At 40.7% G+C, this 15,709-nt stretch overlaps 1 protein-coding gene across 1 annotated transcript in view; it reads left to right on the top strand.

Annotated features, from left to right (window-relative positions):
- Positions 1-15,709, top strand: part of GBE1 (1,4-alpha-glucan branching enzyme 1) — a 686,238-nt gene that overhangs the window by 641,082 nt on the left and 29,447 nt on the right. The window contains exon 15 of the mRNA XM_078658343.1: positions 8,571-8,690. Coding sequence (XP_078514469.1) covers positions 8,571-8,690 — 120 coding nt within the window. The remainder of the gene's footprint in view (positions 1-8,570; positions 8,691-15,709) is intronic.

The following is a 15,709-nucleotide window of genomic DNA, read 5'->3' on the forward strand; positions in this document are numbered from 1 at the left end:
GTGCAAAGAGTTTTATTAAATCATGGTCTGAGTCTGTGATAATTCCTATCTTTAAAAAAAGGGGACAGTGAAAACCCTGCCTGCTATCGACCCATATCCCTTTTAGATTCGCTTATGAAAATAGCAGGAAGGGTCGTTCTGAATAAACTTCAAATGTGTGCAGAAGACAATAATATTCTATGTCCGGTCCACTGCGGTTTCAGGGAGGGAATGGGCACAATAGAGCAGGTTTTAAATTTCTCTATTTTATAGGGGAATTACTCCCAAGCAAAGGCTGGAAAGCTATTTTTGGTATTTGTCGACCTTCTCGCTGCTTTTGATTGCGTTGCCCATAGTAGATTGTGGAAAAGTTTAGAGGATTTAAAAGTTGAGCCCGCACTGGTGCAATTCTTGAGGCAATTATATGCGGGGCCTCAGCTAAGGTGAGATACTGCCTAAAGGGGGAGTGCACAAAGCCATTCCGCGTGGTGAGGGGCGTCAGAAAAGGCTGCTTTCTGGCCCCGTTCCATTTCACATTATATACCAACGCCCTAGAAGAGGAACTGGTGGCCAGGGCTAGAGATCCACCACAAATTAATAACAAGCTGATTATCTCCCTTCTCCACGCGGACGATGCCGTTTTAATGGCTAGAACCCAGCTTGGACTCCAGAGAGCCCTTGCCACTTGCATTGATTTTATGGATATTCAGGGCCTTAAACTCAATGTAAAGAAAACATTTGTGATGTGATGTGGGATGGGGAAGAATAAATGTAGTAGTTTGCCAGCCGGGAGGGGAATAATAGAATCAACCAAAACGTTCTCTTACTGTGGCGATCTATTTGAGGATACAGGTTCCTGGGGACCGGCGGTCAAGAGCAGGACCCTTCTTTTTAAGAGGTCGACAGCGGCGGTGATGAATTTTTTTAAACAAAATGGGCAAGAGGCCCCCGTGGATCCTCCTCAAAATCTACCAAGCAAATTGCTTAAGCATCGCAATATATGGGGCTGGGGTTTTTATGACGTTTCCCCAATTCAGTTAGTAGAAAATGCTTTTTTAAGGTTTATTTTAGCTGTTCCCCAGAGCACATCTGTATTTAATTGCCATAGTGAATTGGGGATCTCCCACATCTCCGATGTAATTAGAGTTTGGACCTCCCCCAGTTTAGGGTTGAACCGCGAAATTATTAAGGATTTGATGAAATTGGATCAGGTTAAAAAAATCCCCTGGCTGAATTACGCAAGAAAATTTTTTAACGATCTGAGTAGACCAGATTTTTACGTTAACCCAGACACCATGTGCTCTATATCGAGGAAAGAGTTTAAAGTTGTATGTCTGACACGTCTTGAGTCCCTTAGAATTGCAGAGGAATTTAAGAAAAGTTTGGTGATTCACCATCAACTAACCCTGGCAAGCTTTTCTATTCAACCTTACCTAGTGTGGTGTATGGGGCGATACAATAGATACATACTGACTAGGTTTAGGTTTGATAGCTTCCATCGTTTGGTTACATTTCCAGCTGTCAATGATTGGTCCAGGGATCTTTGTTTTTGCCCATGTGATAACATATCTGCACAAACAACAATGCATGTGATTTTTTTTTTTGTAAATTTTATTCTTCGAAACGTGCTAGATGGATTATGCCTTTTTTAAAGCAAGAATCCTGGCGGCATTGTCGCCCGGCTTTCTTATACTTACAACTACTGGATAATGTATATTGTATAGGCATTATGTCTGGACTTTTGAAAAGCATTTTAAAGAAAAGGAAAACCATAATTGCAATTGATTAGATTTTAAATTGTAAATCGTGTACTGTCGGGTCAGTCGTTTGTATATATGTACTGTTAATCCCTATTTGTATGATTTTTTTTTTAATTCTGCTTTTACGATTTTATCAACTGTCTAAAATCGAATAAAGCATTTTCTGAATCTGAATATGATCGTACATTTCTACTGCTCTAGATGCTTCAAAGATGAACATGTAGCTCTACATCTTTGTGGCCCCACCGATTCTTAGTTCCCAACATCAAAAACTATTTTGATTCCAGTTTCCTCAGCTTAAGTTCTCTGTCACCTCCTCGGGGATGTTTCTTTGTCTTATTCCATAATATTTTAATTCCTTCAATGAACTCTGATGAATCTCCATAAAATGGTTAGCCACAGCGCATAGTCAGTATTTTATGGTCCTGATGTGCTTTAAGAAGCTCACTCTTAATCTTTTGGTTGTACTTCCAACATATACCTTCCTACAGTCACATTAGAGGACATATACCTAGAACTCAATGTTGTGCGTTATTGTGCCTCGTATCAAGATCCTGCAGCCTTCAAAGGTATTACATTCTTTCTTGTTTTGGCCAAATTTACACATTTTGCGACATCACATTTTGCAAAGCCCTTTTTTTGCTCTTGTAACCAGTCTTTGGAGTTCCTCCATCGTTGTAGAAGCTGGGTCTCCAAATGTATCCCAGGGTTACAGTTCTTCAGTAAGTGATCCTGGGGTGTGGGTCCACATTCCCTTTTAAATGCTCATCATGCTCCAGTTTGTGTCAATTATTTTTTACAAGTTTTTTTAATTTCTGAGCATGCCAGATTGTATTCCATAAATAATCTAAGTGCGGTTGCACATGAACCACCATTTTTTTTCCCGCTCCAATGAGCCATCCTTATCCTGATATAAAACAGATCCCTTTTCCTTTGTCCTCGCTCTTCTAAGGGCTTCATTTAGGACATTACTCCTGTTATCCAAGGAGAGTGAGTCTGTATATTATCTTGCTGATTCCTTTTCTTGAAAAAGGCCCAGGGACGTCATTTACTTAAAGTGGAGGAGGGCATGTGGCCCTCCTCCCTGAGCCAATACTGGTCCTTGTGACCCCAACCCCTGGGGCCAAAGGAAGGGTGGCGCCCGTAAGACATTAAACATTGGGGGCTGTGGGAAATGACGATGGCCCCTGGGGTTCGGCTGGCTCCCCAGGGTGCACTCACTCTGGGTGCTGCGGTAGCCAGGTTTGCACCACCCAGCTGGTGCTGGTTTTTTCTTTGATCCCACTGGGCAGGAGCAATTTATGTTTCCCTATGCACAAGAGTGCAGGGAACCAGCAAGAGCATTTCTACAGCTCCAGATGGGTGGGAGCATACAAAACTTCCCTGCCCGCGTTCTTGCAGTTAGGGAAATGGTGTCCATGGGGTGAACACCCTGGGACACAACCATTGAGCTGGAGCACGGGGTCCTGCAGGCTTTTCAAAGCGCAGGGGTGATGCACACCCAACTCCATTTTCAAGTAAATGTGGCCACCAGTTATAGTGACTTGAGATTGGGTCCCGGGGTTTTAATGGCTCAGAAAGGGGGTGTGCCTTGTGGCCCTCCTATCTTTAAATTAAAGTAAGTGCACTGTTTTTTAAGCCATGGGGAGGGAGTAAGCATGGGCGGATTTTGCGAATTGGCAATCCGCGAACTTGCGTATTTACGGATTCGCAATCCGCAAAATCCGCGAACTCTCGCGAATTAGCGGATTTTTTTTTTGTGTGTTCGCAAGGATTTCTGCCAGTTCGCGAGGATTCTGTACCAGTTCGCAATTGCGAACTTACTTGTCGGCTCGCAACGACCGCGACTATGTTGTTTCTACATCTGGTTCATCATCACAGGTTCACAGCACCCTCTGTTTCACCACTGCCACCCTCTGTTTCACCACTGCCACCCTCTGGTACACCCATGCCACCCTCAGGTACATCCCTGCCACCCTCTGGTTGGTTTATCACTGTAGATTATGGGGGTGAAAAAAAGCAAGCACACCTGCCCTGCTTCAACTGACATGAATTAATTTGGGGTTGATTAATGTGTCACTGAATTTAAACTTCCAGTCTGGCTGGCACCTGCTTCCTTATCTGTAATTTGCTGAACTCTGAAGGGGCCCCTCAGGAAGCACTACAGGGAATGGTTACTAATGATAAGATTGAACTTTTGCACCTGCTGAGTGCTTTCAGTATTGTCTGTAATTGCTTTCTGTTGCAGTGTAATTTTTTTAACAGGACCTTTGTTGTATACTTGTAGCTATTCTCTGAGCCTGCTGTGAGGGTCAGAGCAGGGTCATAGAATAGTTGCAAGTAGGCAAATGAACTCTGAAGGGCCCCCTCAGGAAGCACTACAGGGAATGGTTACTAATGATAAGATTGAACTTTTGCACCTGCTGAGTGCTTTCAGTTTTGCAAAAATCCAAATATCCAGCAGCATCCACAAAAGTAATCCTTCCAGGTCAAGATCCAAATCAAAGTGACCAGCACATGAAGAAAGCACTGGGAGGAGCCTGGTGGACAGGAACAGGAAGTTGGAGACTGTGGGGCACTTCCTTCCTCCCACCCCCAGCCCCCAAAATGGACTCCTTGCAAAGAAAAAGTGCAGGCAAATGTCAACCTGAGGAGTTATTCTGATACAAATCATAATTTTCAAGGTTTATGCTGCCTGCTGGTGGATTTCTTGTGCGAAATTGCAAATTTAGCAATCTCGCAATTGCGAGATTGTCGCTGCCCGCCGCATCTACGTGTTCGCAAGTATTTACTCCCGCGAAATTGTATAGTATTCTAGTTGGCAAGTGCGACCAAGCAAAAAATCCGGTTCGCACGGATTTTACGAATTTTCGGCAAGTTCGCGAGAGTTCGCGGATTGCGAATTTACCGCAAATCCGCAAAATCCGCGAGCGGAACGGATTTTACGCCCATGCTTAGTAGTAACCAGCTACAGGAGCATTTGCGTATTCTGCAGCACCTAAGAGCTATCGTCAACAGTGATCCGGCTTATCCGGTCCACAATAACAACTTAGATCACCTCCAATACTCAGTGATAGACTGCATACTCACACTGAGACGTGGTGGTAATAGAGAGAAGTTTCTGCGTCGGTCGGAAAGCAAATATATCCTTCAGTTAAACACCTAGACACCCACAGGCCTCAACACCTGTGAGGATTTGCATCACTTCCTGTTATCTATATATTGCTTGTTCCCTTTGGGATACCTGTTATTTCCTGTACATATGTGCCATTTCTTCGTTGGCTTTGAAGACTGTCTTATTTCATCATATTTTCACTGTATATACACTGAGCACACCACCCCATGTAGTTCGAGTTGGGGAACTAGCTTACATTTATCTGCTAAGCTGTAACAACATTTGTGAATTCTATTTCTCACTGCCAGCATTGCATAGCATCTGTGTTCCGTTTGACCTTTTAATGTGCATTACTTGCTTTACTCTAGAACTTCGTCTCTCCATAATTATAGCCTCAGAATCGATAGGGATTAGGGGGTTGCATTGGGCCAACATACAGCATGTATGACTATTTACATTCCACATTTTGCCACATTTTTTACTAGCACCCATATGAAGAGGTATCACATCACGGCACCAATATCTTCACTATTTATGCACACTAAGCACAAACGCCTCTTCATGTGTGTAAATATATCACAGCACATATCCCTCACACTCACTCACTTTTATTTTTATACTCCAGGGGTGAGTATCCCTGCTGTCATGCAATAATATTGAAGTTAGGCTACCTTGTGAACGCATTAGCGCGGTCGGGCACTACGGTTTTTGCTTTGCATAACGCAGATTTTAAAATCAGACGTTTTGCACTTTCATTGAGCATATACTGTCATTATGTGCCAGTCGCGCACACTGTGTTGCATTCCCCAACCCACCAGCTGTTTAATGCTCCCTGTTACCTCATGGCAGTCACCGCCTATATTATGGGATTGTTTGTTTACAGTAGGTGGTTAGCGGGAAGCCTGGTAGTTTGCTTGTCAGGTAGCAACTTATTCAGTGCGCGCAAGTTAGCTCGAACTATATCCTAGTAGATTGCAGAGAACAAACACGGTTATCTGTACAGTCTGTTTTTTTTCTTCTTCTGCATCATATGTATGTGTATCACATAGTCTGTTTACTATGCCATTGCATGACAGAATTTTGCTGATGTCATTTCCACAAATTGCAGTAAAGCAGCGCTATATTAAACGCAAACCATATGTAGTAAAATGCCTATTTACTTCACTTAGTATGGAAAAAATACTACCACTGTTACCTGTATATATTGCACCATTTCTAACAGCGAGCTATATGAACAAGGCCGCATGTCTGGCGGCCGAAACGAGTCATTTGGACAATGATGTTTGAATAAATTACACTTACCTGCATCCTTGCTTACAGAGTGTGTACCCTAGTGTTGCTCCATTCCGGCTGGTTTCGCTTTGGGATTTCTTTGTGAATATATATACATATGTAAGTCGTCACCAAAAGTAAGGCTCCAGCCTTGAATAATGACTAAGAGCAGACCCAGAAATCAGTGCTCAATCAAAGTGCTTTATTTTAGCCAGCCAGTCCGCCATGATGCGTTTCGCCTCAGCTGAGACTTGATCACATGTCATGTTGCGTATGGCGAGGACCAGTATTTAAAGTGTAAGTGCAATTCAAAACGGAGCTGGGAAGGCAGCTACATAAAAGACATACTATCCTGTAGCAAACAATGACCTCATCTCATTCGAGATACATCCAGCCGAGACATAAATATTAAATAAATATAAATACATTATTTAAAATTCATGTTTGCAATCATGTTTCGTAAAAATCACATTTTAGATTTTTTTTAAATTCGGAAAAGGTATAAAATCCGCATACAAACAGTATATAAATATACTACATAATACAGCCCTAGACAGTATATATTCAATGCAAAATACAAAATATACTGTTCAATGATAGCTACTTGAATGGATCATTCAAAAAGCCTTGCCTTGTTTTGTAATATTGCCCCAGTTGCTGCCATCTCCGAAGAAAGGAAATTCAAGGAAACTCGTTATGATAACATTCAATTTACATTGTGTCATTTTTATTTAAAATTATTCATTTTAATATGAAAAACATTTCAAAGTGTTGTTTTAATTCTATTTATTTATTCGAGTGCTTGTGGATACACGTTTTTTTGTTTTTCCGTCTGGTGCGTACATCAGTATTCGAAAGGTTATGAGGGCCCTGGGGGGGCGATATTTAAAAAAACTTTATGCCAGAAACCTTCGCGGGAGTGTACTCAACAACTTCCCAAAGTTTCCTGGCGATCGGATGAATGCTGTTTTAATTGTATTTATTTATTCGAGAGCTTGTGGATACACAATTTTTTGTTTTTCCGTCGTGTGCGTACATCAGTATTTGAAAGATTATGAGGGCCCTGGGGATTGATATTTCAAAAACTGTTATGCCAGAAACCTTCGCGGGAGTGTACTCAACAACTTCCCAAAATGTCATGGCGATCGGATGAATGGTGTAGTAATGCATAAAGGACAGACAGACAGACAGACATACATACTATATACAATATACATACACACACACATATGAAAAGGGTAACATTCTCAATTTTAAAACGTTCAGTAAATGTGAAGGAATTTGAAATTGGAGGTTAAAAATTAAGTTTGTATCCTTTGTGGGATCAGTGCAAGTGCATCAAACAAAACATAGTATAGACGATGCGTGGTAAACTACATTTTGAAAAGCTTCAACCTTCCAAGTAAAATTTGGATTTTTTTATTTCAAATTGTTTGTGATTAAATGAAATATTTCAGCATTTGATTGATTGTTTCTGTAATTTTGTGTCTTTTTTTGAGGTTCAAATCCTCGAAAAAGCCTTTGACGCGGTATTTGACTTTAAGTAATGACTCACTGTGGGTCCATGGATTAAAATCCTGATTCAGTGGGGGTCCCTGGTTTCCAGTAAAGATTATGTGGCGGTATTCAGAGCTAGAACGGTTAAGAACCACTGCGTTAGAGAGATCGGTTTTCAACTAGTCATACTTTTTCCAGATCCTAATCATTATCAACATAATCAGAGTGAAGAAGGAGCCAGTGCTGCAAACTGTGCAGTGCTCCTCCATATGCACACTCAGTGCTCATTGCATGCTTTTTACACTTTTGTTCCCTTAGGAAGCAGGTGCCGTCTGTTTAGGTGTACAGCGCTTTACTGTGCTCGAAGATAGTTGCCTAACAGACAATGGACTAGAGTAAGCTCCCATCCGGGTAGAGTATTTCAGAAGAGGAAAAGAGTTTTTCCTCATCATGACTACTGATCACCCCATATGATTTCCTGGTGTAAATGGGTCTTTGGGCATATAGGGGCCTTGTGCCCCTCCCCCCGCCCCAAGACACTCTTGTGACATCCTTCAGGTGTCCATGGTATCTCCTGGGATTCGGACCCCTTCATCATGCAGAGTTGATAATATACCATCCGTCTTTACGCCTACTAGTGCAGTACGGCTTATGCAACAATCGCTAGTATATTGCTAATTGTATTTATTGCAATTATTGACTTATTTGGTGCTGCTTTTTGAAGTTAATGATGCATATTTGTATTTAACTGTGATAGCTATGACATTTTGACTATTTTAAAGATTAAGGGACAGATGTATCAAAGGGTTTTGCCCATTCTGTGTGTATGGGGAAATGTGTTGATACATATGGCTCTAAATAAATGTTTTGAAGAATTGTAGGTCTGACATACTATACAGTTACTGTACGTATATGACAATTGATTAGTTCCTTAACAGATAATTTCCAAGTATCTGATTGTGCTGGATACTGATGCAGAACAATATGGAGGACATAAAAGACTGGACCACAACACTGAATTCTTTACGCAGCCGCTTCCGTACAATAATCGTCCCAATTCACTGTTGGTATGTACAGTTTTCTTTACAATAATCCAAATAACATATTGCTAAACTTTTATCTTATTTCACTTATTGACCCCAAGTTAACAAGAGGGAAATGTAACTAGATTGTTTTTCAAATAACGGGATATTTTGAGGGTCTGAAATGAAGTAAGGAACGTCTTTTTATTTTTTATTTTTTTTTATTTTCATTCACCTCCAATTTCATTTTGTATTTACCTCATGAATAAATTTCATAAACAATACATAGCCTCAAGAGCATTCATGCACGAACATATCTTAATAGCTGGTTATGGAGGCATTGCCTTGCTTCTGTCTATGCTTTTTTTAACCACATTTCTTGTTGCTGGTTAATGTCACTGTTCAGCCTCTTGCAGAGTTGGTGCATGTTCTCTGGAGCCAGCCTCCCTTTACACATATATGTTATACTCTTTCGATGGTTCGAAAGGAAACATCAAGACAAAGACAATTGTGGTCGAAATTTATAGACCGTGATTAAATTAACTGTGCATGACATGTCGGTGGATGCATGTTTACGTTTGAGCTGTAACAATGGCATTATATATAAATATATCAATTAATATAATATACTGAAAAAACAAGGTTAAATTAAAGTTATGATTAGGTTGTGCTAAGTACCTTTGTGTATGTTTGAACAGACCATGAAAATTAATTTACAAAACGCAGTTAAAGGACAGTTATAATTGTAAATCAACACTAATGGAAAATACATAACTTTGCACAACAGCCATGCAAACCATGACCTCACCCTTGAACCTTGATGTGAGAGTTGCAGTTGAAAATGTTGTAAAAAAAAGTCTTACAGATAAGGTTACTTATCACTTTACCCTTACTATGAACGATACTATTGATGAAGCATTATTTAAGGGTATGAATATATGTTAATAAAGTTAGGCATTTAGGTATTGTAACTTATTGGTGTAGGTGTTGTGATGGTGTAAACATAACTTCAACTTCATGTGCGAGTTGTGGGTTGCATGGTTGAAGTGTAAGTTATTGATTACAGGTGTAATCATAACATTTGAATTTCAGAGGTCTTTTGCAAACAACTGCATTTTTTTGTTGTAAATTTCTAGATTTTTTTAATGTACATTATGGTGGTATATGCAAATCTAACCTTAACTTTACTTTAACCTTTATTTGTGGGAGGTTTTGATTATACATTACATGCAATAGTTCCTTGTGCTCAATCTATAACATTCATCCAACTACTGTTGAACATGACCTTTAGTCATACACATTGGCCGTAGGTTCGGGACTTTCGTCAGACCCTACACCCAACTATATGGGCAACCCCCATGGCAGTAGGGGTGCAATCAAGTAACTGATTGTCTTAATTTAATTTGAATCTTTTAAATTTTTTTGAGGTCTGTGGACCTGGCAACGGGTCTTGGGGCCAGGTCCCCTGCTGCAAGTCCAATGTTGGTTCATGGGTACTTGCAGGGGTGGCGCTGGACCTTTATATTTGTATGTAGACCTAGGAGCTGGACTAGGGACCTCAACCCTATCCGTGGGGTCCATGACCCCAGCATAAAAATCAGCCTTTCTTTCCATTTTCTTTTTCCAGGGTGCAGGAAGGACCAAGTCCCCATGTCCCGTAATGTTAGCTGCTGTATTTTTATTCAAGTTGCTACATCCAATCCGAGAACTTAAAGTTCACAAACCCAACTTTGGGGTTGTGTAAAATGAACAACGTGAAAAAAACTCCATACAATTGAATTTCATTATTTTATTTTTTTAAGTTGGGTCTGCAGATGGACTGTGAAACTGGTTTCATGGACCAGTCCCAGTTTAAAGATGCCAATATCTCTATCTTACAAGGTTTGAATTTGAGGCCTACAAAAAACACTTTTCGACTTGCTAATTTCTCAAAACCTACTGAATGGAATTATCATTCAGTTAATTATTAGACATTTCATTATATTGACCCCTGGCCCATTGTATTGCCTCTATCCTATCACCAGTTTATCGATCTAAATGAAACGTGTGACAGTGCTTAATGTGTAAAAAAAAGAAAAATGTGCCTGGACCCTTGTCAGGCAGCTTCCCTGCAGCTTGCACCATGCATTGCCCATGACAGCGCTGCCATCGACAGCACCAACACCACAACATGTGTGACAGTTCAGCATTTATAAGCCCCCAACGCTAAAAGAATGCCCTGGACAGCAGGTATTAGCCATTGTTACAGAATATTATAATAAGAATGACTATTATTGTGCTAATTTCTCAGTTCGACAAACAGCACCACTATATGGCACACTTACATAAGTGCTGGTTTTGACACATAAGTGCTGGCACTGAGCACCACATACCACAGGCTCAAATTTAGCACTGAACCTGCCATAAAGAACCAACTGGGGATGTCTTTTTTTCATAGTTTTTGGAAGGTTTAGAGCATATTTGTCAAAACAGTGCATAAAGTTAATTGAAAACAAATTTGTATTTTTCAGTAGAATATAACAGAGGTAGGTGTAAGTGAAAGTACTGAACCTAAAACCCGAGGTGTCGGCTAAAGGACCTAGCCACTGGACAAGGATAGGGTTTCCTCCAATCAATGAGATCCGGAAACCCCAAACAGGAAAAAATGCTTAATCATAGGGGCCATCTCAGCTCTCTAGGAGCGGAGGCGTGCTGCGACTTGCGATATTTACGTAGGAGCACTTTTGTGGAAAACTATGTGTAGTGCAAAAGTGTAGTGGAGTGGGCTAAAGTGAGTTAAAAATACCTTGCCAGTGGGCGAAATATTTTATTGTTGCTCCTAGTTTGGTATGTCTAAAAACGGGATGGGATACAAGTAGACCTAGCTATAATGGGTTAGGAATCCTTAGTATACATAGACATAGACTTCACCAAAGCTCTTCGTCAGGACCACACAGGGACCAGCCCTGTGTGTGCCACTCCTTATTAGCCAAAGTTAGGCAATCTAGACAATAAATGAATAAATAAACGATGCAACTATAAAGCATGCGTTAAACCATACATACTTTTTATTTTCTTTATTTTATTTTATTTGAAAGGTTTTATATAGAGCTAGCTAGACCCGGAGGTATCAGAGCGCTTTACATGAGTATCAGACCATAGTTGCAGGTTACATCGGTACAAAGGTTACACAGTTATTAGAGCATAGCTACATAGTTAGATGTTAGGTCGAGACAAGCAATAAGGACAATATGCGTACGGGAAAGAGCAGGCAAGGGGAGAAATTATGGGGAAGTAGACCGCGAACGAAGGGGAGAAAAAGGAGGGGGGAGGGTGAGAGACACAGCATGAACGAAGAGGGGTAGGGTGACGGGGGCACAAACCGGTAGACGAGTAATAGCTGCGTCCAAAGTACAGTTAGCTGTGATCCCAGGGGAAGTGGAGTAATTCCCCCAACTCTGTTGCAAGAGGCTCCCTATATGCAGTGGACTCTCTCAAAGGGGTCCCTGAGACTCCAAGGCCTACCTACTGGATCCTTTCCCAAAAAGGGGAGAGAGAGTGCTTTGGCAAGGGGCTCCATACCATACCTCAACTGTGAGTGGCTCCCTTGGCGCTGTGAACTCTGACAGAGGGATCACTGAGACGCCAGAGTATAAGTAATGGGATCTTTCCCCAACAAGGGGAGAAGAAGTGCTTAGTTAAAGGGCACAAGGGACAGGGGCTAGGCGGCAAAGCAGGCAAGGGGAGAGATTAAGGGGGGAGGGGATAGGAGCAGGGGAAGTAGACAAAGAATGAAAGAGGGCAAGCGGTAGGGGAGGGTGAGAGCGCATGAAGGTGGGGAGGGTGAAGGGGACACAAACGGGTAACAACCTCGTCCAAGGTCCGGTAAGCTGTGATCCCAGGGAAAGTGGTATCATTCCCACATCGCCACTGCGTGAGGCTCCCTTTATGCAGTTGACTCTCTCTGAGGGGTCTCGTAGACTCCAAGGCCTACCTACTGGATCATTCCCCAACAAGGGGTGAGAGAGTGCTTTGGTAAGGGGTGCCATACCATGCCTCAACTGTGAGTGGCTCCCTTAGCACTGTGGACTCTTTGAGAGGGTTCACTGAGACTCCAGAGTAAGATTATTGGATCTTTCCCCAACAAGGGGAGAAGGAGTGCTGAGCGGAATTACCCCAAATTTGGCAGAGAGGTAGTCCTCCGTTCCGACTTGTGCCTTTGGCATATCTGGTGTCAATCTGTTCAGTAGTTTCTTTGAAAATTGCAGTTAGTCATTTATATATCTATGGGCGCGGAGGATCCACGGATTGTGCGAGGATTGGCCTCGTAGGATAAGCGCACCGCCCTGATCACGCGATGAATTCTAATTGGCTGTCAAGCGGTTGTAAACATTCGAAACCAGGAACTGTAGGCAGTCCTTTTGTCCCTTGGTAGAAGTGAGGGTGAAGAAGGTTGTGAAATATGTTGGCAAAACGTGAACAGGGGCAGGTTAGACACACCCTGACCCCCTAGGATGCTCAGGGGGTGACATAGGGAGATGCACGTAGAATCCGCGCATTTGGTCGCTGAAAATAAAGAAGCATGTATTTTTGAGATATATATCAAGCTTATGTGTATAAATGGTGGGTGGCTCTACAAAGAGCCCTTGTGTTTATTGAGAGATTTTAGTACTTACAAGTAAGTACCGATGCAGAGTCTAAAGTTCACGAGGAAGACTGTTTCCTTCATCTGTAAAATGTACACTATCTCTTTAATAGATGCCATGCATATTGAAACGCAGATTGTAATGTTGTGGGGGGGGTTGGACACGAAAGTGGTGCAAGGGGGTTGTAAATCTGGTACACAGTGTTTTGTTTTACTTTGCTTTCCTTTCTGTGATATAGAAGACCTTGGGTAAAGATCACGGTTTTTGTACAGCCAGTAACTTTTAACCCTACCCCAAACGGATTTCTGCCTGTTACCATAGTAACAGTTCATGGAACACTTACGTGAGCACAGAGGTTAAAAGTTCACCACACTATGTTGCTAATGAGTTAGCCTCAGAATTCTACTTCAAATTCTAAATATCATTTTTATTGATGACTGCTACCCCCAGAAAAAAACAGACATATGTACTTTTTTAATTAACTTTTATCGTAACAATAACTGGACCTATAACTAAAAGAGAACAATACAATAAATAACTATAACTAACAAAACAATATAATAAACAACATATAATATGGAGTCCAAAAGAAGTATTGTAGCTAATCTGCAAAACAAAAAAGAAAATGATGTGTTTAAAATTAGATTAATGTGACTAAATGAGGTCAAACATTACAAGTCAAAGTAACACTTGACGATATTTATATTTTTTTAAATCTTTGCAGTGTGCCTGAAACGCTTCCACTGGCATTGTACATGCAGGCTTTGGTCCACCCTTTTTGTCAATTTTTGCAGTTTGAGATATAACGTCCTACCTCTGTTATTCATCTCCTACTTTCTCCTTTCAAATTCTCTTGTAAAGACCTTAACGACAATTAAAGGGAACATTTCCTGCATATTTTTAATAAAGCATTTGACACAATGCATAGTGACACCGTATTTATTGAATGTTTTGAAATTCACAAGTCTTAAAAAAGGTGAATGCAAGAAAAGCTACTTGCCGCATATGCAAGACTGCTTTCAGGAGGAGACCCCAATAAAGTGTACTGGTGTGGAACTGCAAGTATACAGAAGCAGTTGAAGACTAAGAATCCGGTCTACTTTGCAAGGGAAGAGTTAAGGAGATTGAGCGAGGCTCCTCCTGCTTCACGAGGAGGCCCAAGTACCAGTGGAGCAACACCGTCAACCTCTACTGCACAGCCTAATATTCGTCCCCAATTTGGAACCCTTTAAAGAAAAAAAGTAAGAATGTTGGGAGCTCTGTATGCCATCCTAATACCTAATCATTCTTTAGTTATACAGAGATCTACCCTGTATCAGACCCATCCGTAAAAGTGTGTATTGGAGATTATCTGCCACCGAAAACCCCTCAAGTACTTATATCCGTTACTTTTTAACTTAGTCGAGTAGTCGTATTGTGAGTATTTACCTTAAAGTTGTCCGTTAAAAATTTGGGAATATCTCTGGCTTCATACAATTAGTTCATGCCATATTTGAGACATCGATGAAATCAACTGGAACAGTATGATATTCTTTCTTCAATGTTGGTAACTTGCTGCTGACTTATGTAACATTGTGGTAACTGAAAAAAGAGTTGCAAATGTATATGTTGTACATATGTCCAAGCTTAATTTTAATGTTCCTAAAAAGAATAGTTCTTAATAGGATTGGGGATGAAAAGTTATCATCAGAGGTTATATTTGGAGAGCAAAATAGGAAATAGTATTGCATTTTACAAATGTTAGGCAGAGATTGGTCACTCACTTCATTCACAAACTCGTGGGCTTGATCTGATAGAACCGTTTATGGACTTCCATGATCTAGAAATTCAGAAATAAATAGCAAGGAAAATTAAAAGACAAGTTTTCAAAAAAAAAAAAAAATTAAAAACATTTTTACTTTGTATCTGAAGTACAGGCTGAAAACGTGTAACGAGCATTTAAATGAGAAATGGGTTTCAGAAAGAAACGTCTATAAGACTATCACAATGCAGAATTATATTTTATAAAAATATTTATAGAAGCAAGCAAAATTATAACTCATACATTGTTCCATTTTAAATCACATATTTGTGCAATAAAATCGGGAGGACAAGCTTTTTTTACGTTTGGTTCATTAGAGAATGCCTATGAATTCTAGTAAAATATGACAATAACACAGTTATCCGTTTGCAAACACTTGAAATACACAAATGCTTATCTCAGAATTGTTTTCAATCATGAAATGTTGAAGACAAACCTGTTAACTCCATTAGGTCCATTGCAATTTTCGGCTGATAACATATGGAGAGCAGTCAGTGGATCTGGTGTCGAGTTGTTCACCACCACGTGGTATAGTGTATGGGCAGGACAGCTTGTGGCGACCAGTGTCATGGTTGAGATATCTGTATAATGAGATCGAACAGGGGGCAAATGAAGTTTAAGGTTATTAAAAAACATGG

Source organism: Lissotriton helveticus, chromosome 8 (assembly GCF_964261635.1).
Source record: "Lissotriton helveticus chromosome 8, aLisHel1.1, whole genome shotgun sequence".
In the NCBI taxonomy this organism is placed as follows: Eukaryota; Metazoa; Chordata; class Amphibia; order Caudata; family Salamandridae; genus Lissotriton; species Lissotriton helveticus.